General features: G+C 48.4%; 1 protein-coding gene and 1 long non-coding RNA gene across 11 annotated transcripts in view; both read left to right on the top strand.

The window, feature by feature from the left end:
- The window catches only part of LOC102149904 (neuroblastoma breakpoint family member 6), a 40652-nt gene extending 29002 nt beyond the window's left edge, over nucleotides 1–11650 (top strand). For 6 of the 9 annotated variants that reach the window (XM_070267959.1, XM_070267958.1, XM_070267957.1 and 3 more), the window contains 7 exons: nucleotides 627–681; nucleotides 1710–1885; nucleotides 2937–2991; nucleotides 3865–4037; nucleotides 7394–7630; nucleotides 7935–8109; nucleotides 10468–11650. In XM_070267959.1, the coding sequence (XP_070124060.1) occupies nucleotides 627–681; nucleotides 1710–1885; nucleotides 2937–2991; nucleotides 3865–4037; nucleotides 7394–7630; nucleotides 7935–8109; nucleotides 10468–10489 (893 nt within the window). In that variant the 3' untranslated portion in view covers nucleotides 10490–11650. Of the gene's footprint in view, nucleotides 1–626; nucleotides 682–1709; nucleotides 1886–2936; nucleotides 2992–3864; nucleotides 4038–5153; nucleotides 5301–7393; nucleotides 7631–7934; nucleotides 8110–10467 lie in introns of all 9 variants that reach the window. The other 3 variants (XM_070267963.1, XM_070267964.1, XR_011439092.1) reach the window with 2 other exon arrangements.
- Nucleotides 11651–14506: 2856 nt separating this feature from the next.
- LOC138924366 (uncharacterized) overlaps nucleotides 14507–25293 on the top strand; it is a 47365-nt gene continuing 36578 nt past the window's right edge. The window contains exons 1-2 of one of the 2 annotated variants that reach the window (XR_011439414.1): nucleotides 14507–16116; nucleotides 16949–17087. This is a non-coding gene — a long non-coding RNA (uncharacterized lncRNA). Of the gene's footprint in view, nucleotides 16117–16845; nucleotides 17088–25293 lie in introns of both variants that reach the window. The other variant, XR_011439413.1, reaches the window with a different exon arrangement.

The raw sequence follows: 25293 nt of genomic DNA, 5'->3' as shown, positions 1-25293 counted from the left end.
CCCGGGCTTCACTCTTGTGGGCCCCACTCTCCGTCTCCGTCACGTTGGCCTCTCTTCCGAAGCAGTCCTCGGAAGAACGCCCCTAGCCACCTGTCCCGTTTCCCGTGCTCCCGTGTTTCCCGCGTGCGAGCCTAGGCCTTGGCCTTCTCCCAGCCCACAGGGTGGCCAGTGTTTCTGCGGAGCAGGGGGCGACGATGCCTCTGGATGCCAGGGTTTGTAGAGTGCAGCCGGCCTTCTCCCCTCAGGCGATGAGTTCGACTCGAGCCTCCACAACTAGCGTCCCCGCGCAGAGAAGGCTGAGTAGCGCGGCACTTGTGCGAGCAGGCACTTAGGCTGGTGCCCCAGAAGGTGTGAGCCCCACGCCTCTTTGGCTGTTTTCCCAGACTCGGGAGAGCATCCTGGGCTGAGGGCCTCCCCGATCGGGGAGACGCGGCCCGCTGGCTCAGCAAAGCCAGGCCGGCGCTTTCACGAGACACCGCCTGAGGTCTCCTGGCAGATTGCTCTTCCCGTCTGCCGTTGTCACACTGAGGATGTGGAGGTCCCTGGGCTGGGACTGGACACTGGATTCCCAAGGGTCGAGCGGGGATCTGCTTAGTGTGACTGGCCCCGTGCGAATTTCTTTCCAGGCCAACACACCGATCCGGAGGACGACGGGGGCGTCCAAGACGGCCTGTGTTGCAGGTAACTCGGAAGAATCCCGGGACTCCATTGGAAGGGGCCATCTGGGCATCTCCGATCGAGGGAGTTCAGCGAGCGCTGACTATCCCCGTTTCCCCCACGCACGCAACCGCCAAGTGTCCCTTTCCCAGAGTGCTCTGTGTTTCTCACCGTGGTCCTCGGATGGGCCAATTCCGTGATCTCTCTCCAGTGTGGTCACGTGCGGTCAGATGCCGGAGGTGTGCTCATCTGTCGGCGGATGGCGTGCGCTCTCCCGTTCTCTCTTTCTTCTGTCACCCAGCGGGGGACGCATGTCTGCCTCTGCCCGGTTGCCGTTCCCACGGTGGTGGCTATTTCCCGGCCAAGACGGTCCTTCGTGACCCAAGTCCGCATCATGCCCCAGTAGGGAGAGAGGCAGACCTTGCAGCTTCCAGATTTCTGGGAGTCGACAGTGGTGCCAGAGCCAGGCAGGGTTCACTTGGCAGCTGTCTGTGCATTTCCACCAACTGGATGCAAGAGTGTTGACGCCGCCTTTAGGGTCCTCTGAGTGTGTGGGTGTGTGATGACTCTTGTGGAGTGGAGGCGCTCGTCCTCCTTGCTCAAGAGCTCATTTTCTGCTCGGTGCTCTGAGCAAGCTCTGCTCGCTCTCTCCTCCTCTGTCTCTGTCTGTGTGTCTGTCTCTCTCCCTCTCTCTCTCTGTCCGTCTCTCTGTCTCTGTCTCTGTCTCTGTGTCTGTGTCTGTGTCTGTCTGTCTGTCTCTCGTCGGCTCACGCTGGATCGCTCGCTCTCTCGCGCTCTCTGTCTCTCTCCCTGCGCGCCCCACCCCCCCGGCCCTCTCTGTCTCTGTGTCTGTCTTTTTCCAGCTCTCTCTCCTGTTCCCACTTCAACTGCGGCCTGGCCCCAGCCAGAGGAGGATTGTGTGATCTCCCTGGCTGAGCCCTTCCCATTGCTCTTCTGTGAGCAGACCCTTCCACCTTCCAGGGAAAGCAGCTCTAGGAATGTGTGTTTCCCAAAGCCGCTTGTCTCCACTTGAGCCCTCCCTCCGCCCACAGGCTCGGCAGGGATGTGCCGCCCACGGTCGAGCCTCCGCTCCCGAGAGCGTGCCTGGAGGAATACTCCTGGACCTGCGCCACGGACGTCGGCCAGTCCGAGTCCTGCTGGACTCAGTCGAGCAGTGCCGTCTTCTGCTTCCAGGGCCTGGCCGTCTCCTCCCTGGCAGACACCCCCAGTGAGTATTGCCGCTGTGCAGGGGATAAGGCTCCAGCTGGACTCCCTGGGCGGTCGGTGTCCTTGGCATGCCAGCCCTCGGGCTGTGCAGACAGACACATTGAAGGGAATCAGGCTGGAGGACAGAGTTGGAAGCACAGACGGGAGACGCTTGAGGGAGCTGCGCTCCCTTCCTTCTTGCCAGGATGCGCCCAGGTGCCCCTGGCCCCAGTGACGCATCACGGGACCCAAAGCCGGCAGGACAAACTCAGCTCCCCTGTGCCGCACGTAGCGCCAGGGCAGGTGTCTGTCAAACATCCCCGCTGGCGTGAAATGTCTCCTCGCACCTTCAGTGCTCTAACTTTCACGCCTGAGGCGTGTCCCTCCAGATTCTAGGCCCACCCCGTGCGCCTGGCCTCCTTGTGGACATCTGCCTCCGAGACGCCTCCCGGGCTTCACTCTTGTGGGCCCCACTCTCCGTCTCCGTCACGTTGGCCTCTCTTCCGAAGCAGTCCTCGGAAGAACGCCCCTAGCCACCTGTCCCGTTTCCCGTGCTCCCGTGTTTCCCGCGTGCGAGCCTAGGCCTTGGCCTTCTCCCAGCCCACAGGGTGGCCAGTGTTTCTGCGGAGCAGGGGGCGACGATGCCTCTGGATGCCAGGGTTTGTAGAGTGCAGCCGGCCTTCTCCCCTCAGGCGATGAGTTCGACTCGAGCCTCCACAACTAGCGTCCCCGCGCAGAGAAGGCTGAGTAGCGCGGCACTTGTGCGAGCAGGCACTTAGGCTGGTGCCCCAGAAGGTGTGAGCCCCACGCCTCTTTGGCTGTTTTCCCAGACTCGGGAGAGCATCCTGGGCTGAGGGCCTCCCCGATCGGGGAGACGCGGCCCGCTGGCTCAGCAAAGCCAGGCCGGCGCTTTCACGAGACACCGCCTGAGGTCTCCTGGCAGATTGCTCTTCCCGTCTGCCGTTGTCACACTGAGGATGTGGAGGTCCCTGGGCTGGGACTGGACACTGGATTCCCAAGGGTCGAGCGGGGATCTGCTTAGTGTGACTGGCCCCGTGCGAATTTCTTTCCAGGCCAACACACCGATCCGGAGGACGACGGGGGCGTCCAAGACGGCCTGTGTTGCAGGTAACTCGGAAGAATCCCGGGACTCCATTGGAAGGGGCCATCTGGGCATCTCCGATCGAGGGAGTTCAGCGAGCGCTGACTATCCCCGTTTCCCCCACGCACGCAACCGCCAAGTGTCCCTTTCCCAGAGTGCTCTGTGTTTCTCACCGTGGTCCTCGGATGGGCCAATTCCGTGATCTCTCTCCAGTGTGGTCACGTGCGGTCAGATGCCGGAGGTGTGCTCATCTGTCGGCGGATGGCGTGCGCTCTCCCGTTCTCTCTTTCTTCTGTCACCCAGCGGGGGACGCATGTCTGCCTCTGCCCGGTTGCCGTTCCCACGGTGGCGGCTATTTCCCGGCCAAGACGGTCCTTCGTGACCCAAGTCCGCATCATGCCACAATTCGTAATAAAATACACCCGAAAGCCCAGCTTTCTCTGAGTTTACCCTCATGCCAGAGTCAGTTTACCCTTTGTCTGCTTCGTTTATGTTCCTGCCCACTCTATTCAATACTATTCATGCCACCCTTCTTCTTTTCTGAGTTTACCTTTTTCATGTCTGTCGTCTCCTGGTATACTCAATCCTCTCTCTCATCACATTTTTTCCCTCTTTCTCATGATCTTTTCTTTTCGTCCATCCTCTAAGCTATCTCTGCTGGGTCCTTTTTCCACTTTCTTTCCCTCTTTCTCCTTTTCTCCCTAATGATCTCCCTCTCTCTCCTGTTCACTTTCCAACCACACTCTCTTCCTAGACAGGGCCAGTTTCCTTTTTCTCTCTTGATGGGTGCCTTAACTCTGTTTTAGGTGATCCCACTCTCATCTTTCCCATCCAAACCGTCCCTTGTTTTTTGTCTTTCCTAATGCCTTTTTTATCTTCACTCATCTCTACCCCAACAGCCTCAGCAGCAATCTGCTCTATATGAAAGATAATGGATTCCCCAAGGACGCCGTGAATAAATATTTTTTTTCTCGTTCCATTGAACATGACCTGTCCTCCTCCTACAGACCTTACAGTGATTCTTCATTGTCATTTGACAGACACGAAATCTTCCAAACCCTGGATGCAGAGGGTGAGTACTCCCATTGTAAATGGCACAAATTCCTTGTGGTTTTCTGCTAATGTCTATGTTCTTTGAATCCAGCACCCTGCATTGGCTGAGAGGTGCATCCCTGCCAATGGGTTCTGTAGACTCCTTCTAGTTTGAGTTGTGCTCCTGCAGTTAATTTTAAGAAGCATCCTGTGGTCGGATAATTTTCTTCTTCTAGTCTCAACTCCTGTCACCTGGCATTTCTCACAACTGCAGACTGTTCCTATCAAGTCAGGTTCAAGAGGGGAAATAGAGGGATAATGGAAAAGTCTCAGCCATCATTTTGTTACCTGGAGGAATTTGTGAAAAACCTCTCTTTTTCATCCTAAGAATTCTCATACTCATGGAATGATGTTGCTACTTGTATTTCCTCAGTAGTTTTGTACAAACTCTCTGGCTTTCCACACAGATTTGCTTTCTGCTCTATATTTGCAACATGTGTTACATGGTTCCGGAGCTCAAAGTTTTTCCCCTGGGGTGCCTACCCGCTTCTGAAGCATTTGGATACGAGATCCTGAGCACCAAATCCTGCCTGTTTCTGTGTTTTCAATGAAGCCAAAGCTCTCATTCTGATTTTTCATCCTCCACCAATGGCCATGGGTTTCATCCTTTGTGCAACACCATTGATTTATTCCATGTGGAGGTTGTAGTTTCAATCACGTGTCTAGTCTCTGCGGTATCATCTCATGTAAACTATCAACAGCCTGTGTACCTGATGGGGGTATTGGCCTAATTTATGAGCAAAGCACACAAGCTTCCCTATCCATTATCTCCAGAAAAGTCCTCCCTGGTGAGCAAGATCCCACTGGGGCCGCCATTTCCTCAAGCCGGGAGATTCAAACACAGTTTTCATCTCCTCTCCCGGAGGCGATCTTCCGGACTTCTCTTCTGGGCGAGGTGGTTGGATTGTTAGGAGCCTTTACTCATGAAATCATCTTGTAGGAAGAGCCAGAAACTCTGTGGTGTTCCTGACTCTCTCTGACTATTTTATAGTGAAATCGACCATGAACAACTTGTCCTTCAACCTTTTCGGGTCAGTAAGGGCCTTTTCACACTGGACCGTCCTCTTTCCTGTTTCCCGTTCTTCCCGAGGTGCAGAGAATCGAAGGCTTTCTGAGGATCACAACAATTCATGACTGAAAATGTCACACAGGTCTTTTGTGTCTGTTGTGTGCCACGCCCCTCAGCAAGTGAGCTCCGTGGACACTATAACCCATTCGGTCCTCACAGCGCCGCTCTCAATAGGTGAGGTATCTCATGTTGGAGCCGAGGGCACTGAGGCTCAGCAAGGTCACTTTGCTAGCCCCAGACCCCCAGTCAGTGCACAGTGGGACTGTGGCCCCCGTTTGGCCTGACTCCCCTGCTCAGGCTCTGTCTCCTGCTCTCAGCAGTCAGAACATCAGGGACTAAGCGGGGATGGTGCTCACCCTCTTCCTTGTGCTTTGTTCCAAACTATGTCAAACAATTTTAAACTTAAACAGAAAAGTTGGAAGACATCCAAAGAACTCCTGTTTCCACTCATGCCGACCTGCCAGCTCCTACCCTCTCAGAGCACTCCGTCCTGTGAGCAGAGCCAGCGGCTCACCCAGGCCCTCCCAGGGGAGCTGCAGCTCCATGAGGAGCTCTCTCCGTGGAAAATCAGCCAGGGCTGAGAGATCTGTCTCCCCAGCCCCTGCCCTCGGGGCTTTTCTGCTCTCACTTAGAGTTGTCCTGCTGCCCTTGTAAAGCTGCACAGCTCTGTCTCGGTTACCCTGACAGCCAGGTCTCGGTCCCCATGAGGAGGATGGGAAATGCTCAGACACACCTCAGAAGTGAGATGTGTGTGATGGGGCACGGCCTTGCCAGGCCATCGTTCAAAATGCAGCAGGAAAGGACAAATTGCCCCATGCAGATGGGCTGAGATAAGTGAAGAGATCACCTAAATTCTACACGGACCCGTCCTGTGTTGGGGTTCGCTGATGACAACATGTAAACAGTGTGTATGGCAGCAGAGGGGCTACAGGCAGTACAGGGTACAGCCCGAGAGAAGTCCTTGTGGAAAAAGACCTGGAAGCCAGAAGAGGCATGTGGCGCAGGGCTGGGGTGGGGGCTGGAGGGCAGGCTGATTCCAGAGGATTTATCTAAGGGAGGTGTGGGAAGCGATGCTGTAGAAGAAAGAGGGGCCAGAAGAGAGAAGGAGGGAGTGCAAAGGAGGTGCAGAGTTGAGAGTGTGTAGCAGAGAGGGGAGAGGAAGTTCCCCCAGCAGAGCAGGCACAGGATGGGGCAGGATCTGGGGTAAGAAGGCGGGTGAGACATTTGCCGGTGAGAGAGGATGGAACCAGGGAACGCACCTTGAGGGAGGCTGGATGGAGCACGGACAGGAGTCAGGAGAGTCTGTGATCTGGAAGACGAAATGGCAACAGACACACAGAGACATTTCTATGGAACAGTGAACCCTTGGTGAGAATGAGGATGGCTAGAGGGCAGGAGAGAGGGGAGCCCTCGCAGTGCAGAGCAGGCCCTGCGGGCCAGGAGCCCGCCTGAGTCTGACCTGGACTGGCCTGAGGCTATTTGAAGTCTTTGTTAGCCCCCTTTCTGAGAGTATATGTTCATTTCACAGTCAAAATATACACGTTTATTAGGGAGAACTGCCCAGCCCCCACCGAGGGGTGTGGGACACAGGATTGAGCGCTCTCTTACCTCCCTGAAGAACCACAAAGTCTGACTCTGTAGCACTTCTCTGTCCCTAAGTTTCCAGTCGGGGACTCAGACCTCTACTACATGTCCTGTAGCTGCCGGTGCCCTGCGTGGCTATAGATATTTACATGTGTGGGTGGGTGGAGGGCAGTCAAAAATTACAGACAAAGCTGCTCAAAAGGCCGCAGAACTTTACAAAACTTCGGATAACTCGGTCCCTGTTCTACGGTTTCCCAACTGTGTCTTCTACCGGCCCTGAAGACTTGTGGCCGTCCTTCTCTCCCTGTTCTTTTCTACTGTGGGTACACATCAACATCGCTTTCTCCCCCATGTCCTAAGGCCTCTCTAGAACCTTCTCTCTAAGCTATAGGACTAAGTTAATGACAACAGATTCACAGGCATGACTTCATCCTTGCATCCAAAGTCCTCTGGACTCAGTGGGTTTCTCACTTCTGGGACACTGCATCCTGTCACCTGCCATCTCAGCATCCCCAGGGACACATGTGAAGCTGACAGCTCCTTCATGTACATGAGGTCTGCCTTTTTTCTTTGGGACACTGGGTGGTCTCCCTGACAGGCATGGACATTAGAAATGGGTGGGTTCCCAGGGCTGAGGAAAGGAAAGCTGGGATTGGTCTCACTGAGCCCTCTTCTCCTTTCAGCTCCCACCCTGGAGGCCGGTCACCGAGGGCCTTTGAGGACAAACTGGAGTTTCCAAAGGCCAGAGCTGCAAGCTTCACAGACACAGCTGCAGCCAGGCACCCAGGTGACCAGTTATCTGCTGCTGCAGCTGGACCAGTTGGACTGTGGTGCCGGCAAAGCCAGGCTTGGCCTTTGCTCCACCACCTGGAGCTTTAGAGCCCACGATCCCTTCAGAAATCAGTGGCCGCTCTTCCAAGGTGAGAGAGAAAAGGGGAATATGAAGCTCTGGTCCATTGTTAGTCGTCAGAGGGTGGGAGCCGGGAGGTGATGGGCCTCTCCCACACCTCCTGGCAATCTCATCACTACTGGGTAGTGTGAGTAAGATCAAAGAAAGAGAAAATATGAAAGTGTCGCCATTGGCCTTACCTCACCCATGGACTTTCAGTGGCCTTTCTTGTTCTGGCCACTCTGCTTATTTGATGTCCCTCCTGGGTGGAGGATTAAGTCCCAGTACGATCATGAATGACAATGGATCCTGTTGGCTGTGGTTTTATTTTTCAGGACTGGGTTTCGATGCTTCCCTCAGAGGAAAGAAACCTCCCAAGCTGGAGGGTGATGCTCTTGAGGGCTCAGCTGCCTTAAGTGCCCAGAAACAGAAGATTATCAAAAGAAAACTGCTCTTCAACAAGTGGAGGATAACATGCAATTTCCCCAGCCTTCAGCTGAGGGTACTGAGGTAATCACATCGGTGGCTCTTAGATGCACTTATGCCTCATGGCTCTCTAGCTAAGATTCTAGCTCAATCTCCCGCTGTGTCTTCTCTTCCTCATTTGTTCACTCCAACAGCTGATGCGACCTCTGTCTGGCCTTCCCTCTGTTTTCCATGGGGGCTGCCACCCTGCCAGGCCCTTCCAGCTCCATCTCGTTTGCTCTCTGAACTCTGCTGTGTTCCTGCCGCTGCTGTCCTGATATTCCCTCTCTGCTTTCATCTTAGCCACGGGGAAGCCTGAGCCCATGGTCCTCCTCATCACAAGAGCATCATTGATGCCGCTGAACACAAGGCACTTTGCCTGAAATCACACACTTTCTTCATTTCTTTGCCTTCCCTTCCCAGCTTCCCCAACTCCACTGCCTCTTTCTTCTCAATGAATCACTCACACATGGATCTTCCTCCTGAGTCATTTTGGGAATCTGACCCAGGACAACCCTTAACCGTGGACTTTTCCATGTGAAGAAGAAGAAGAAGTGTTAAAACTGAGGACAAAGAGCCCAGATGACAAAAACCAAATGAGAACCTGGGTCACAGGTGGGAGTGCTGGACTGGCCTGGAGCCAGCTTTCTCCTCGGCCCACATGTGCAGGCCTGTGCTAATGTGCATGGGGCTTCCAGGGACTCAGCATCCTCACCTCAGGGCCTCATTGGAGCTGGCATTAACACTGCCCTGTAATAAGCACCTGGTGAAAATTTAATTAAGATCAGTGCCTTGACCTCCCACCTGGCGATTCTCATTTAAATTGTCAGGAGTGGGGTTTGGGCTTCAGTAGATTTCAAAAGCTCCCCAGGGATTCTAACATGCAGCTAGACTTGACAAGGACCATTCCTCTACGATGATCTCAGGTTCAGAATAGAAATGCCCAGAATGTGTGGCTGCTTCATTAAAAAGCCTGAATATCCATCAGCCATTGAGGGGATTTGTATGCCTCTCTCAACAGCACTCTTTGTACAACGTGGAAAAAAGTGAGAAGATAAAAGAGGTAGATGAATGGATTAGACTTCTGACCTCCCTTCTTTGAGGAGAGTTTCCCCCACTTTTCTGAAGACAAGATAAAACAGCAAACGAGCATTTCATTGAAAAACAGTGCACAGAAAACCATACCTCCCTTATTACACATCATAAAATTTAGTATTTTCTTTAATATTTTTCATATAAAACTAGAAGTTCCTATTCCATCCAATTGATTTCAAGTCCCATGCGTTCAGCACTACAGTTTGAGAATTTTAGTATTGATCAATTTTTGTCGTTAAGTAAAAGCCCCAAAGAGAATCTTTATGCTCATTCCCTTAAAGAGAACATAATAGTAAGTAACAGCTGAAAGTCAGGAAAAGATTGCATGTTTATGCTTCTTATGCCATTCTTTCCACTGGCCTAAAAGACTAAAGGAGAATCTTTCTCTATGCAGTGCTTTGTGGGGAATAAAGGGGTGGGGTGGGAGAGAACATAGTCAAACCAGGTGCCTCATGCTTCCCCTTCGGAGTTTTTGGTCTAGATGTTGAGAATATTCCTAGAAATGCCCTAAGGTGTATCCTGGTGTGGAATCAACGCTAAAGAATGAAGGAAAATGCATGGGGCCATGGTTACCGTCCCTGCTCTCTTTTTGTTAATTCCATTTTGAGTTTCTCCTTCTTTGGTTCTTTCCTCAGTCTCTTTGGAGAAGAATTTCTCTGTAAACCCTTTTTTCCCGTTGAGCCAAAGTGATGCAACAGTGTCTGTGGTCTGTGGACACCTCCAGATCGGAGCCCTTCCTCTCACCTTCCACAAATTATGGAAAGGGCCTGAGGCCTGGGTTCCAGTTCAAGCGTTGTGCCCCTCCTCCTCAGAGCACTGGGACGTGGAGTTAAAGAGGGTGTGCTTCTCTGCCCAGGGTCCTCTCGTTCCGACAGCAGTCTGTTTCTGAATGTGGGGGGTGGATGCTAAGCACATCCCTCCCTGGGAGGGGTGGGAAAGCCATCACTTTGCTCCAGACTGAGGGGCTTCAGGAGTGAAGTGGCTGCTGAGGAAAGGCTGGTAGGGCTCTGGCTAAGGCTCTGCAGCCGCTCTGAGCTGGGATGTCACCAGGCTCCTGGTGGGGTGAGGACAGGGTGTCCCTCGATGCTGCACCACAGCCTGGATGGAAGTGCAGGGAGGTGTTTCTTCTACCTTGTGGCTCTCACTTTCCCCTTCAGCGGCCTGTGCTCCTCCTTCAGCTCCTCCCCTCAACAGGAGCTCAGCTTCCTGCTGGCCTCTGTCACCACATAGCCATCCCTCCAGGCTCAGCTATCATTGGGACCTGCAAAGACTCACATTTCATTTTTATTTTCTCTTTCTGTCTCTCAGATACCAAGATCTCTGGATCTAAGGAAAGATATTACTGATCTGAAAGAAACCGCATCACAAAAAGTACCGTTTTCACTTGATGAAAAAAATCTGAAACAGCAAATCAATTTAAAACCCAAACAGAACAGTGAAGGGATCCTATGCTGAAGATCAACATCACAACCACAAAGCACTCTCCAAGGTTTTTACTGCAAAGCCTGCTTTGATGGGAAAAATCCCAGCCCTTTGGCCTCCAACTGCGCTAAGTCACTGAGGAGACCACCGCCTAGACCCACACACGGTTATGAGAGACCTTAACCCTTGCTGCTCTCAGTTCCCGTCCTGCACATCAGCAGAATCAGGAGCAACTGTCAAAAGACAACATGACAGACCGGGCGTTCTGTGCCACCAGCTGGGCTGTGCGAGGAGCAGACAGCACTAACTATGCAGTGCTATGGTGACAACGTTTAGCCTGAATTCAGTCATGAGGTAGTCCTGAGACAAGTGCAGAATCTAGACCACTGCACAAGACAACTGGCCTCGCCTCAACAAACAAGGCAACGTCACCACAAGTAAGATAACAAAAAGGAGAAGAGACTTTTGGGGTTCTAAACGACTAAAAAGATTTCTTTAGTCCTTTGGATCCAAAAACCTCTCCTCACCTTTTGTTGTTTTTGGTGGCGGTGACATTGCCTTGTTTGTAGAGGTCAGGACAGTTGTCTGGTTCAATGGTCTACATTGTGTACTGGTCTGACCACTTCCTCATGACTAACTCAGGCCGACCCTCTTGCCAAGAGCCCTACGTAGTTAGTGCTGGGTGCTTCCTAGTGGAGCCCACCTGGAGACTAAGAATGTCCGGTGTGTCCACCACTGTGACTGCCGTACTCGCATGGGTCACGTTGTCATGGAGGGGCCTACGAGATCTGTTCATTGTAAGGGCACATTTTTTCCTTTCTATAATGAGTAAGTAATTTGGTGAGTGGTACTTTGAGAGTGTGTGAACATCCTCTTTTCTAAAGATCTTTCTCTAAATATTTTACCATCCTTAATGATCCCTGATGTATGTCGATTAACATATTTGCATTTATACATTGGAAATTTTCTAATCCGTTCATACCTATAGCCTTGTATTTGTTGGCATTGTGCCATGAAAAAGAACATTCCTTCCCCTTCTATGCTATTAAAATTTTTGTTTTGACTGTCACTGTGGACTCATGAATATTTTAAATTCAGTGTTATAATCAGCATCATCATGACTGACTGGGTGGATATAAATATAAATTAATATAAACACTCTTCTCTCTCTCCTTCATAGTTACGTCCTACAGTCTCCCATACGTTTTAGGCTGTACTACCCACCTGTAGTAGATGGTATTTACTATTTTCTGTTTCCATGTTTCTGTGTGTGTGTTTCATTTGATATTTAAGAACTGTGTAGCTAGTGCTGTATATTTCACTAAGTGTTTTTGATATCTTAGTCCCTTACTAACTTGTCAAACTTCTAATAATTGTTTTACGAGTTTGAAATGACATCTTTCAACTGCAAACTTTTACCACTGTGACCATCCAGGACATTTGTTCTGTTTTTCTCTTTTCTTCCATCCTTCCTGGCCACTTCTCATAGAATTGTTTCAACCCAGTTAAAGGTATACCATTGACACACTGCTTTTCTCCCCTTGGCCCCTTCCAGATTTCTGCTTTAGATCTACAGTTAAATGCATTCAGTGACGACCAGCTGTTCAAAAGTCCCAATTTCCTCAGTCCTCTCTTGTTGGGTGGAGTTCATCCTGAAAAGACTCCTCAAGATGGAAGCAGGACTCCCTGAGTGTTGTATGTGCCACACTCTTTTCTGCTGCCTTGACACAGGGACAGCTGGGTGACTATGAAGTACTTGCCCACGATGACTGTCCCTGAGTTTTTATAGGGTATTGTCCCGCATTGTTGTTCTGTTGAGGTGTAGACGTAGATTGATTTTCTCTCTATTGTATGTGAATTGGCTTCTTTGAGGAGCAGAGGGGTCTGGAGCTTCGCAGGAAGTTGTTTCCTTTACTTTAAATCTGTCAGTTCCAGGAGGCGAGGTCTTAGAGTTGACCACCCCAGTTCTGTTTCTCCCCGGATCTAGACTTTCTCTCTGATCCTTTTGCAGCATCTTTTCTTCATTTCTCTTCTGTTTGATGCTTCCATTTCTTTATTCTGTGTCCCTTATAGTATTTTTAGACAAATATGTTGCCCTTATGAACCTTGTCATTTAGCCTATTTTTCAGAGAATTTTCTTTTTCTCCCATTTTTCCCTAATTTCTGCCAAGTCTAATTTCTCATTTTCTGTTTCTTGTCCACTTCTCTTTTGAGTTGTGTATTTCTTATGTGGTTTTGTTTTGTTCGTGTGTACAAATGCTTTGTTGGGCACGTTTAACTCAGATTCATTGTATGTCATTTTAGAGTTTTCCTATGCTGTGTGATTGATCTGGAGAGAAATCCTTTCATGAGCTGAAATTTTTGACTCTCTATTTCTGTTCTTCTCTTCTGTCACCTTGGAACACATGTCTGCTGTGTGATTTGCATGTCAACATGCCTAAGTTTCCCTGAACGAGAAACCAAAGGTCTATGTAGGAAGGTTGGGTGCTTTGAGTGGCTAAGTTGATTTCTCAGGTCTGGGTCTCTCTCTTTGGGGCGATTCTAACGGACATAAGGTCTGGGGGGATAGGCGTGGCGTGTTCTGATTCTGAGGTCCTATTTTCTTCCAGGAGGACCTTTAATTCATACCAGTTGCTTCAAATAGATTCGCAAACACTGCCAATTCGAATTGAGAACCACAGGGCTTTTACTGAACGTTTGGTTTTCATCTAAATCTCCTCCTCTAACACCAAGCATTGTGCGTTAAGGACACAGGGAGTAGTAGAATTAGAATATCCCACAACGTTTGCTTTTCCCACATTATACAGACACACGAATAAAGATGATAGCAGCAACACCACTAGCAACACGATTGAGAAAAGTAGCTTTTGGTTTTCTTACTGTCCTGGGGTATAGATAAATTATTGTTTTAAAGTCTCGTGGAATAGTTCTAATCCATTTGGTTGTTCTATAACATTTTTGCACAATTAGGTTCATTTGGTACATTGTGTTTTCAATGTCTAAAGGCCAAATGTTAAAACTTTAATTCGGTTTTATATGGTTTGCAACTCATATCTAAACAAAGTATATTCCAAATAGTCTAGCCTTGACACTCAGATCTGCAAACTCCTCCACGGCCCAGGTGGAGGTGAATCAGGGACTCCTGGTCTCCACAGAGGCTGGAGTCTGTAGCCAGGATTCCTCTCTCTGGCTGAGTTTGGGAGGAAAGGATGAGATTTCCCAGAGTCAGTTTCAAAGCTCAGCCTAACAGCAGTCCTCGTGTCCAATGGAGACTCAGGAGCTAGAAATTCTGCATAAGATCTGAACAAGTTAGACTAGAATATGTTAAAATTCTGAATAAAATAGACTATTTGAATAAACTACAGTACTTCCAATTCAGGTCTCGACCTGTCCACCCCAAAACTAAGACAGTCAGTAATGACCCAGTTAGCGCCATCACAGGTTCTTGTACCTACAATGTCCTCACGAACGGACCATCAGTCCTGTGAACACTCCTCGTGGTCCAGGATGTAGTGGACGCAGCTTCTGCCTTTTACCCCGAAGCCCCGGGGTAACCCTGAAGAGGGGGTGGCACTGGCTCGGTCGCTGGGTCCCTTGATGGCGATGCAGAGGCCTCCGATGCTGAGCGGCTGGGCAGAGCTGCACGAGGGCCGCAGGGGCCCCCCAGGCTCCGGCCACCCTGATATGCCTGCATTGTCCCTGTGGACGGCGCCACTGAGAGAACCCGCCTCCTGCGTCCCCGCCGCCTGAGGAAGAGGCAGAAGAGCGCCGGGACATGGCTGGGAGGCGCAAAGGGCGGCAGAAGCAGAAGGGATGCGGGGACCCAGAGCGGCCGGCGGCACGCGGAGCTCCCTTCCCAAGACGGAACCTTCCTCTCCGGAAAGCAGGAGGGAGGGGGACACAGGGCGGGACACCGCGTCCCACTCCCTCCGCGTCTAAGGCGCGAGTTTGCTTTCCAGGGGACCCTCTGTCTGCGGGCCGCTGGAGGAAAACTGGCGGGGGCTCGGCCTGATGGGACAGTCCCGCTGAGATGTGCCCTCGGGTCGCTGGAGGCCGAGTCCTGAGTGCGCGCGGCGAAGGCACCGAGCGGACGCCCGGGGAGCGCACGGCCTTTCCAGTCCCCGCGCCCGGGACCCGCGCCGCCGGGCGCCGCCCTCCCCCCGGGCCCAGTGCGCTTCCTCCGCGACGGAGGGGTCGCCCTGACTCCCGTGCTCTCTGCCGTCTCTCTGGGTTCGCACGTCGGGGAACGAGATAAAATCCATCATAGCGACAGGGAAGGGCTTTTAGGCTTCCCCGAAATCCACCTGCTCTGCCTGGATCAGTAGAGTTTCCTGCTCTGCGGTAAATTATCTGGCAGGAAAGAAAAAGTTCCTTTCCTTTTCTTTGCAGTTGCCCTCTTCCCACTGCCCTGGGAGCTCTGATGATCCCCAGAACACGACTTGGGACTTGCTAGAAGTGCTTCTCCCTCCTCCTCTTGGCGCCCGCGCACCCCCCGCGTCTTCCTTGCTGTCTCCCTCACCACCCCTTTTCTCCAGCTCCCTCCATCTCCTCTCCTTCCTCCATGGTACCTCTCCTCCTCCTCCTTCCCCTCCCCCTCCCTCTCCTCCTCGTCCTCATCCCTTTCTATTCCTCGCCCGCCCTTCCTTGCTGTCTTCCTCACCACCCATTTTTCCCTCACTCTCTCCATCCTCTCCTCTCCTCCCTCTGCTCCTCTTCCCTCTCCTCCCTGATCCACCGCCCCTGCGCCCCCACCGCACACGCTGTCCAAACCAAGGTAGGAAGGGGCCACCACAGACCACCACAGGCTGAGAGGGCGATGAGGGATACACGTCTCCTTGGTGAGAGCCCTCTGGGGGTTCTTGCTGGAAGACAGAGTGAGGCGGCCCCAGCTGAGTGGCTGAGCGTCCACAGCCAGTCCTCGAGGCCTGGGGAGGACGGGCTGATCCAAGGTGACCCCGTGCCTGGGGTGACCCCTATTTAAATAGGCAGCCTCTAAGGGACATTGAAACCAGTGGGAGACCTTGTCCTCGGCCAGCCTTTCCGGTGGAAAGCCCACGGCGCCTCCTTGTGGCCTCCGCAGGGACGGCGTGCTGGGATTCGCCTCGCCCAGGATGCTGCAAGGGCTGGTCCAAAGAAAACCCATCCTAGCGCCCCATTTAGACGGAGAAGTTCCGCTTGGACAGAGGGGCTCACCAAGAGACTGTCTCCAACTGCCCTCCTGGCGCTGTTGGGAGCTTGGTCTCCAGACCGGGGGCGCTGCCGACTCCCAGGTACGGGAACCTCCGGCGGAGTCTCAGTGCCTCTGACTGCTGAATCGTCCTCCTGTGGCGCGCCAAGAGCCGCCTTGCCCGAGGGAGAGCTCCCAGTCCAAAGGGCAAAATCACACGGAATTGCCGGCTTCTATCTGAGACAGACAGCCCTCCTCTACTGTGAATGGGATTCGGGATTCGAACGGAAGCTGCCAGAGCCCCTACACCTCGCGCCGTGAGCACAGCGCCACCCACGACCTGCGGCGGTGTGGTTGGGTGTACCCAGGTGACAGAGTTTTCTTCTGGGCTCTTTCCGTAGTGGCTGTATCTGCATCACTGTCTCTGTCTCTCTCTCTCCCCCGTCACTTTCCCCCCCTCACCTTCTTTCTCCTCTTCAATTTCCGGGTTCACCCCCACTCGCGCCCACCGGCATCCCCCAGACTGAGGCCCTGCAGGGTCCTGGGTGGGAGCTCAGTGCGGTTGCAGGTGGTGCCCTCTAGATGTTTCTGCAATCGGAACATTTCTATGATTCAGCTGCCAGCATTAAAGTTTTAAACGGCCACTTTGGAAAGCCTTTCCCATCCTCCTGTCCCGGGGTTCCTCTAGGACTAAAAACACGTAGTCCGCAGTGAAATGCTTGGTCCCTCCCGGCACCCTGTGGCGAATGCCTTCCTTAACTGAGCATGTATTGGGTGCCAGGCCCTCCTCCAGGCGAGGGTCTGCATGGTGAGCAAACTCCAGTCCCTGCCCCGTGGAGCTGTCCTCTGGAGGCTAGGAGAGGGCGACAGCGCTTTGGCGGCACAGCCCGCTTTTGTCCTTCCCACGTGTGTCTTCCCCTTCCCCGGGCCTGGGGGGAATCCAGGTGAGCGTGACAGGTGAAGTGCAGGGAAGAATGGCAAATGGATGACTTCTGCGCAAGAGGCTGTGGTCTCACCTGAAGCGAGGCGGCTTCAGAGGTGGTGCTTTGACCTTTCAGGCAGCAACCTCATCCTTTGTCTCTCACTTCCTGCCCTAGCTCTCCCTTGCTCCGTGGGCGCAGGTGGGGCAGCGGCCGGATCTCAGCCCTGAATAGTCACCGAGTTCTGCTCTGCGCGGTGTTTTCTCCTGGTCCTTATCAGATGCCATTGGTCTCTCTGCAACATTTGGGGCACCGAAGCCAACTTGACCTGCCTGATGCAAACATCTGGATTCCAGGGGAACTACCAGGGCCAGTGGCTGAAGGCACAAGCATCGAATCACCAGCTCTTCAGACTCCAGGTTGGTGCCACTCAACACTAGTATTAACCACACCATTACAGGATGCCACCCACACGTAGATTTGTGGGTGTGGCATCCTTACTTTTGTTTTTTAATTAATAGACATTTTTTATTGAGGTAACTGGTTTATAATATTGCATAATTTAAGATATACATCATTATATTTCGATTTCAGTGTACACTACATCATATTCACCACCCAAAGACTAACTACCATCTTTCACCCTACACATGTGGCCTATTACTCCTTTCTCCCTCCTCCCCTCTGGTAATCATACAGTATTTGACTTTCTCTGTCTGACTTATTTCGCTAAGTATAATACCCTCAGGTTCCGTCCATGTTATCACAAATGGCAAGATTGCATCATTTTTTACAGCTGAGTAGTATTCCATTGTGTATATCTATACCACATCTTTACCCATTCATCCATTGATGGGCGCTTAGGTTGTTTCCACGTCTTGGCTATTGTGAATAATGCTGCAATGAACATAGGGGTATAAATATCTTTTTGCATTTGTGTTTTCATGTTCTTTGGATAAATACCAAGAAATGGAGTGGCTGGATCATATGGTAGTTCTATTCTTAATTGTTTAGGATCCTCCATGCTTTTTCATGGTGGCTACACCAGTTTACATTCCCACCAGCAGTGCGTGAGGGTTCCCTTTGTTCCACATCCTCTCCAATACTTGTTATTTCTTGTCATTAATTACAGCCATTCTGACGAGTGTGAGGTGGTATCTCATTGCAGTTTTGCTTTGCATTTCCTTAATAATTAGCAATGTTGAACATCTTGTCAAGTCCTTTCGACAGTCTGTGTTTCTTCTTTAGAAAAATATCTGTTCCAATCCTTTGCCCACTTTTTAATTGCGTTGTTTGTTTTTCTGTGTTTGAGCTGTATGAGTTCTTTATATATTTTGGATAGTAACCTCATATCAGATCTAGGATTTGCAAATATCCTCTCCCAGATAGTGGCTTGTCTGTTTGTTTTGTTGATGGTTTCCTTTGCTGTGCAGAAGTTTTTTAGTTTGGTCCCATTTGTTCCTTTTTTCTTTTGTTTCCCTTGCTTGGTCAGACACGCTATTCAAAAAGATACTGCTAAGTTTGATGTCAAAGAGTGTACTGCCTAGGTTTTCTTCTAGAAGGTTTCTGGCTTCAGGTCTTACATTCAAGCCTTTAATCCATTCTGTGTTAATTTTTGTGCATGGTGTAAGATAATGGTCTGCTTTCATTCTTTTGCATGTGGCTGTTCAGTTCTCCCAACACCATTTATTGAAGAGACTTTCCTTTCTCCATTGTATTTTCTTGGCTCTCTTATTGAAAAGTAGCTGTCCATAGATGTGCAGGTTTATTTCTGGGATCTCAGTTCTGTCCCATTGATCTGTGTGCTGCTTTTGTGTCAGTATCACGCTGTTTTGATTACTATATCTTTGTAGTATATTTTGAAAGCGGGGCATGGGACACCTTCAGCATCATTCTTTTTTCTCAAGATTCTTTTGGCTATTCAGGATTTTACATTGTTCTCTATAAATTTTGGTATTCTTTGTTCTATTTCTGTAAAAAGTGTCATTGGGACTTTGATAGGGATTGCATTGAATCTGTGGATTGCTTCAGGAAGTATGGATATTATAACTATGTTAATTCTTCCAATCCATGAGCATGGAATTTCTTTGCATTTCTTTATGTCTTCTTTGATTTCTTTGAACAATGTATTATAGTTTTCACTGTCTAGGTCTTTCACCCTTTTGGTTAAATTTATTCCTAGCTATTTTATTCTTTTTGTTGCAATTGTAAATGGGATTGTATTCTTAATTTCTCTTTCTGCTATTTCATTGTTAGTGTATAGAAACACAACTGATTTTTGTCTGTTGCTCTTTACCCTGCAGCTTTGCTATATAGACGTTACTTTTTAGAACAGTTTTGTGTTGACAGATAAATTGAGCAGATAGTATAGAGTTCTCACATAGCCCCTGTTCTCCCTCACACAATTTCCACCATGATGGCATCTTGCATTATTGTGGTACACTTGTTACAATTGATGAACCAATATTGATACTTTATTATTAACTAAAGCCCATAGTTTACATTAGAGTTCATTCTTTGTGTCCCACAGTTCTATGGGGTTTGACAGATGCATCGTGTCACGAATCCCCCAGCACAGTGTCATGCAGAATAGTCTCACTGCTCACCAGTCCCGGCGCTTGCCTCCTCTCCTCCTCACAAGCCCACGGCAACCACAGACCTTTCCACTGTCTCTGTGATTTTGCCTTTTCTGGAATGTCCTATAGTTGGCATCATACAGTGTGTAGACTTTTCAGACTGGCTTTGTTCACTTAACACTATGTGTTTAAGGTTCCTCCACGTCATTTACGGCTTGATGGCTTGTTTCTTTCTATTGCTGAACACCATTCCATTGTACAGATGTACCTCAGCTTGTTTATCCAGTCACCTAAGGAAGGACATCTCGGTCCCTTCCACTTTTTGATAATTATGAAGAAAGCTGCTATAAGCACTCATCAGCAGATTTTTTTTTTTAAAGATTTTATTTTTTTCCTTTTTCTCCCCAAAGCCTCCGAGTACATAGTTGTATATTCTTCGTTGAGGGCCCTTCTAGTTGTGGCATGTGGGACGCTGCCTCAGTGTGGCTTGATGAGCGGTGCCATGTCCGCGCCCAGGATTCGAACCGATGAAACACTGCAGTGGAGCGTGCGAACTTAACCACTCGGCCACGCGGCCAGCCCCACTCATCTGCAGATTTTTGTATGAACATAACTTTTCATCTCATTTGGGGAAATACCAAGGACTGTGATGGTTGGATCAAATGTAAGAGTATGTTTAGTTTTGTAAGAAACTGCCAAACTGTCTTCTAAAGTGGCTGTGAAATTTTTGTGTTCCCATCACTAAAGAATGAGAGTCCTATTGATCCATATCCTTGCCGACATTTGGTGTTATCAGTGCTTTGAATTTTAGTCATTCTAATGGGTATAGAGAGATATCTCACTGTCGTTTTAATTTGCAGTTCCCTAATGACAAATGACTTTATGCATCTTTCAGAGGTTTCTTTGCCATCTGTATTTCTTTTTTTGGTGAAATGCCTTTTTAGATCTTTTGTCCATTTTTTAATTGGGAAGTTAGCTGTCTCATTGTTGAGTTTTAAGAGTTCTTTGTATATTTAGGATACCAGTCCTTCATCAGATATGTGTTTTGCAAAGATTTTCTCCCAGTCTGTGGCTTGCCTTTAATTAGCTTAACAGTGTCTTTCACAGAGCAGAAGTTTTTAATTTTAATGAAGTCCAACTTATCAATTTTTTCTTTCATGGATTGTGCTTTTAGCGTTATATCAAAAAAGTCATCCCGAAACCCAAAGACACCTAGATATCCTTCCATGTTATCTTCTATAATTTTTGTGGTTTTTACACCTTACGTTTAGGACTATCATCCACCTTGTGAAAGGAAGAAGGTCTCTGTCTGGATTCTTTTTTTTTCAATGTAGGTGTCCAGTTGCTCCAGCATCATTTGTGGAAGAGACTATCATTATTCTTTCTCCATTGAATTGCTTTTGCTCCTTTGCAAACATTAATTGACTGCATTTATGTAGATCTATTTCTGATTTTGTTCCATTGACCTATTCTCTGTGTTTTCACCAGTTCCACACTGTTTGGATAACTGTAGCTTTCTAGCAGGTCTGGAAGTTGCTAGTGTCAGTCCTTTGGAGGTTTTTCTGATCTCCATCCTAAGAACCTGCTCAAGCACCTGCAGATAAAACTCACAGAAGTGTGGGGACTCACCCCCAAGTCTGGGCCCCCAGGAGTTTTAAACTCTCAACTATTCCACACTCAGCAGCCAGCAATTGGTCAGTTACCATTTAAGTGTCCCTAACAGTTGCTGGCTCCAGCAGCTCTGTTCCCAATGAGCTGTCATTCTCTGCATTAGCCTGTCTCGCTAGTGTTTGGGTGGCATCTCCTTGACGTTCTCAAAATAAAAAATATTAGCTTAGGAAACTTAGGAAGTCACCCAATTTTTCCTAAGACTTTCTAAAAAAGACAGATCTTTGAAATGCAATGCTATCAGTTGCATAATAAAAGCTCTCCCCCAAAATAGGAAAATACGTAGGAAGAAACGGTTGATTCTATTATTGGGAGAGGGAGGTAAATATTTCTTACAGAACTCGTTAACTCTAGGGTAGGAATGATGTCAAAGATTTTAATCATCAGAGGGGTTTGTACTGAATGGAAGGTTCCCAAATTGCCATCCAAAGGTTGCAGCAGGTCATGACACATTCCTGTGGTTGGCAACAACAAAAAAATATAAGAATGAAAGTGTGGCTTTTCCTTGAAACTACATATATTCAAGCTAAAGAACTATAATTAGTCTGCGATTGTGTCCTTTCTATTTTGTTGTCATTGAAATATCTTTCCTGTGAAGTGATATTGATAATAGATGTTTGATTTTTGCTTTTTAACCTCTAGTTGGCTAATTTTAAAATTTTGTAACTTTATGTTGTTTCCCACGGAAGGAAATGAACTTGATGATGAGTTCTAAGTCTAGGATTCTGTGTTGAGCCTAGGCTCTCCCTGAGAAAACTGAAGTTCTCATCTCCTTTGGGCAAAGAATGTGGACAGAAGACACCACTGGGCTTTCCTCATAAAGGACTCAGCAGCAATCCTCAGAGAGTTTGAAAAACAAGCCCAGGATCCCCACATAGCAGTGAATTTTTCATTCCAGGCAGTCGAGGAAGAAGGGAGGAGTAAGAGAAAGCTCCTATACCCCTGTGGAAGGAGAATTCGGGGGCTGTGATCAAGTCGATGATTAAGTCTCCCATCCCTTTCTCTTTGGGGTTTAATGCTCGAAGGGGAATAAAAAGTGATCATTAGGACAATGACTTTCTGCATCTCGGTTTTATCTTTTCAATGACGATGACCAGATTGTGTTCTCTGCTATTTTTCTTCCTAGCCAGGAGAGGGGTCAGTGCCCATGAGTCACTTTCTTAGGAGCAGCAATTCCTTTCTGTTAGTGGTTTAATGGAGAAGAGGTAACAGAGCTGTGCTAAGATATTCCCAGCAGCAGGGTCTGCCCTGGGTCGCAGTGGATGTCTCTGAGCTGCAGAAACCCTTCAGCATGGTGCGGGCTTCAGACCTGGGGAGATCATTTCTGAGCCTCTGGTAGAGTCTTTTACTGTTACTCCTTTAAGTGGTCTCTCCTCTCACACCCAGTCATGTGACATCCTCTTCTTCCCAGCCTGACTGTCCAAGGATAGGACCCTCCGAGGAAATGAGGGTGTGGAGAGGAAATACGTGGAAAAAGCAAGAGGGCGCCAAACCACCTAGCAGGATAGTACAGAGAAGTGGGGAAAATAACTGTTTTCCTTCACAGGGGTGCTGGGACAATTTGAAATCAATATAGGAAAGAAAATTAAACAACTCTTACCTCATAATAAATACAAAACTTAATTACAGGTGGATTGGAGATTTATATGTGAAACATAAAACAATAGTGCTTCTAGAATATTACATAGCTGAATATCTTCATGACCTAAGAATAAGGAAAGCTTCAATAAGACACAAAAGGAAAAAGAAACAATAAGTTGCAATTCATTATAATTAAGAACCTCTGTTCACCAAAGATACATAAAGAGAGTGAAAAAGCAAGCCACAGAGTGGGAAAAGATTTTGTAACACATAGCAAAAGGCTTGTCTCCAGAACATATAAAGAACTCCTAAAAATCCCACACGGCATTATCATTGTTCTGTGCGGTCGAGTTGGTTGTCAAAGGAAACAGTCTCAGAAGACCTGGGTCTTGACCTGTGGAGTCTGACAGGCTGGCTCCCTATAACGTCTGTCAGCGTGCTTTCCTGGCACCTTCATCTTGGTTATTCCAGGGCTGCGCCATTGCCCTCCTCAGAATCTTTCAGTGTTTACAGGTTGTCGTCTAGATCTCACACATTACTTGTTAGATTTATCTCCAAATATTTCATCTTTTATTGTTATTGTAAATGGAATCTTTTCTTCCATTCTGTTTTCTAGCTTGTTATTCATGTATATAAGAGAGTCATTGATTTCTGTATGTGCTGCGTCTCATGGCCCACTGTGATGGGTTTGCTCTTGGTGCTAAAGGGGCAGGAACAGATGTACAAGGATGGAAGGGTGTCTCCTCTAAAATTACAAGAAAGTGGAACTAGAAGCCAAAGTCCACTGCAAGCCTACGGTATAAAGGAGAACAAAGGCATCCGATAATTCAAGTGGCCCAGGCCAGGCCAGGCCTGCAGAAAAGGAAAGGACAGAATTGCCCGTGATAATGCTCAGTGTGCTGCTTAGTGAATTGTTCAGCCAAGTGGAGACCAAAATATCTAAGGGACTTGTTATCAGTTGAATTGTGCCCCAAAAGATGTTGAACTGCCAACCCCAGTACCTCAGAATATGACCTTATTTGGAAATAGGGTCTCTGGCGAGGAGAAGTTCAGACGATGTCATTAGGGTGGGCCCTAATCCAGTGTAACTGGTCTCCTTATGAAAAGGGGAAATTTGGGCCCAGAGACAGACCGTCATGTGAGGATGAAGGCAGAGATCAGGTGCTGCATCGACAAGCGAAGGAACGCCAAAGATTGCCAGCGAACAACGAGAAGCTGGGGGCGAGCCGAGGACAGACTCCCCCTCACACCCCTCAGAAGTCAGCCCTTCTGACACCTGGATCTCGGATTTCCAGCCTCCAGGACTGTGGCACCAATTTCTGTTGTTTAAGCCACCCACTGTGTGGGATTTTGTTACAGCAGCTCCAGCAAACTAGTACAAGATCCTAAGTGGGAAACAGAAATTCTAGGACAGTGGTTCTCAGTTGTGGTTCCCAGACCAGCAGCATTAGAATCACCCAGGAACTTGCTGGAAGTGCACACTCCTGGGTCCCTCTCTATATCTGCTGAATCGGGAACTCTGGGAGTGGGCTCCAGCAATGTGTTTTAATAAGCCTTTCAGATTATTCTGATGCACGGTACAGCTTGAGAGCCACTGGTCTGAAGAAATTCCCTATTCTTGGGCAGCTGGAAGGACTCTGAAAAATGGGAATCCGAAACTGTTGAACCAGACATAGCTTTATTCACAGTGGGCTTCTTTCTCAACATTTTTTATTCTGGTATAATACACATGACATAAAATTGACCATCTTAACCATTTTTAAGTGTACCATTCAGTGGTGTTAAGTAAGTTCTTACTGTTATGCAACCGTCACCATCATCCATCTCTGTAACTCTTTTCATCTTGCAACACTGAAACTCTATACCTATTAAACAATAAATCTCCATTCTCCCCCGCCCCACGCCCCGGCAACCACCATTCTACTTTCTATCTCTATGATTTCATTACTCTAAGTACCTCATATTAGTGGAATTATACGGTATTTGTCTTTTTGTGACTGGCTTACTTCACTTAGCGTAATTTCCTCAAGGTTCATCCATGTTGTAGCATATGTCAGCGTTTCCTTGCTTTTTAAGGCTGAGAAATATTCTATTGTATGTATATACCATATTTTGCTTATCCATTTATTAATGGACATTGGGTTGCATCCACTTTTTAGCTATTGTGAATAATGCTGCTATGAACATAGGTATACAAGTATACCTCTTCAAGACATGCTTTGAAATCTTTTGGGTATATACCCCCAAAGTGGAATTTCTGGGTCATATGGTCATTCTACTTTTAATTTTTTGAGGAACTGCCTTACTGTTTCCCACAGGAGCTGTGCCATTTTACATTCCTACCAACAGTGCACAAGTGTTTTTCTCCACATCCTCTTCAACACTTGCTTTTTGTATGTTTTAATCATGACCATCCAAATGGGTGTGAAGTGGTACCTGAGTTTATCTAGTGATTAGTGGTGTAGAACATCTTTTCATGTGCTTATTGGCCTTTTGTATATTTGTATACAAATTTTTTCTCCCATTTTTTAATTGAGTTGTTTGGACTTTTGTTGCTGAGTTTTAGGAGTTCTCTGTATATTCTGAATCTTAATCACATATCAGATATATGAGTTGCGAATATTTTCTACCATTCCATAGGTTGTCTTTTTCTCTGCTAATAGTGTCTTTGGATGCACAAAATTTTCCCATTTTCATGAAGTACAATGTGTCTGCTTTTTCTTTTGTTGCCTATGCCTTTGGTGTCATTTCCAAGATACTATCGCCAATTTCAACGTCATGAAGATTTTTCCCTCTGTTT

This window comes from Equus caballus, chromosome 5 (assembly GCF_041296265.1).
Source record: "Equus caballus isolate H_3958 breed thoroughbred chromosome 5, TB-T2T, whole genome shotgun sequence".
Taxonomy (NCBI): domain Eukaryota; kingdom Metazoa; phylum Chordata; class Mammalia; order Perissodactyla; family Equidae; genus Equus; species Equus caballus.
Note: the sequence above shows the minus strand (reverse complement) of the source record. Positions and strands in the feature narration are given on the sequence as shown.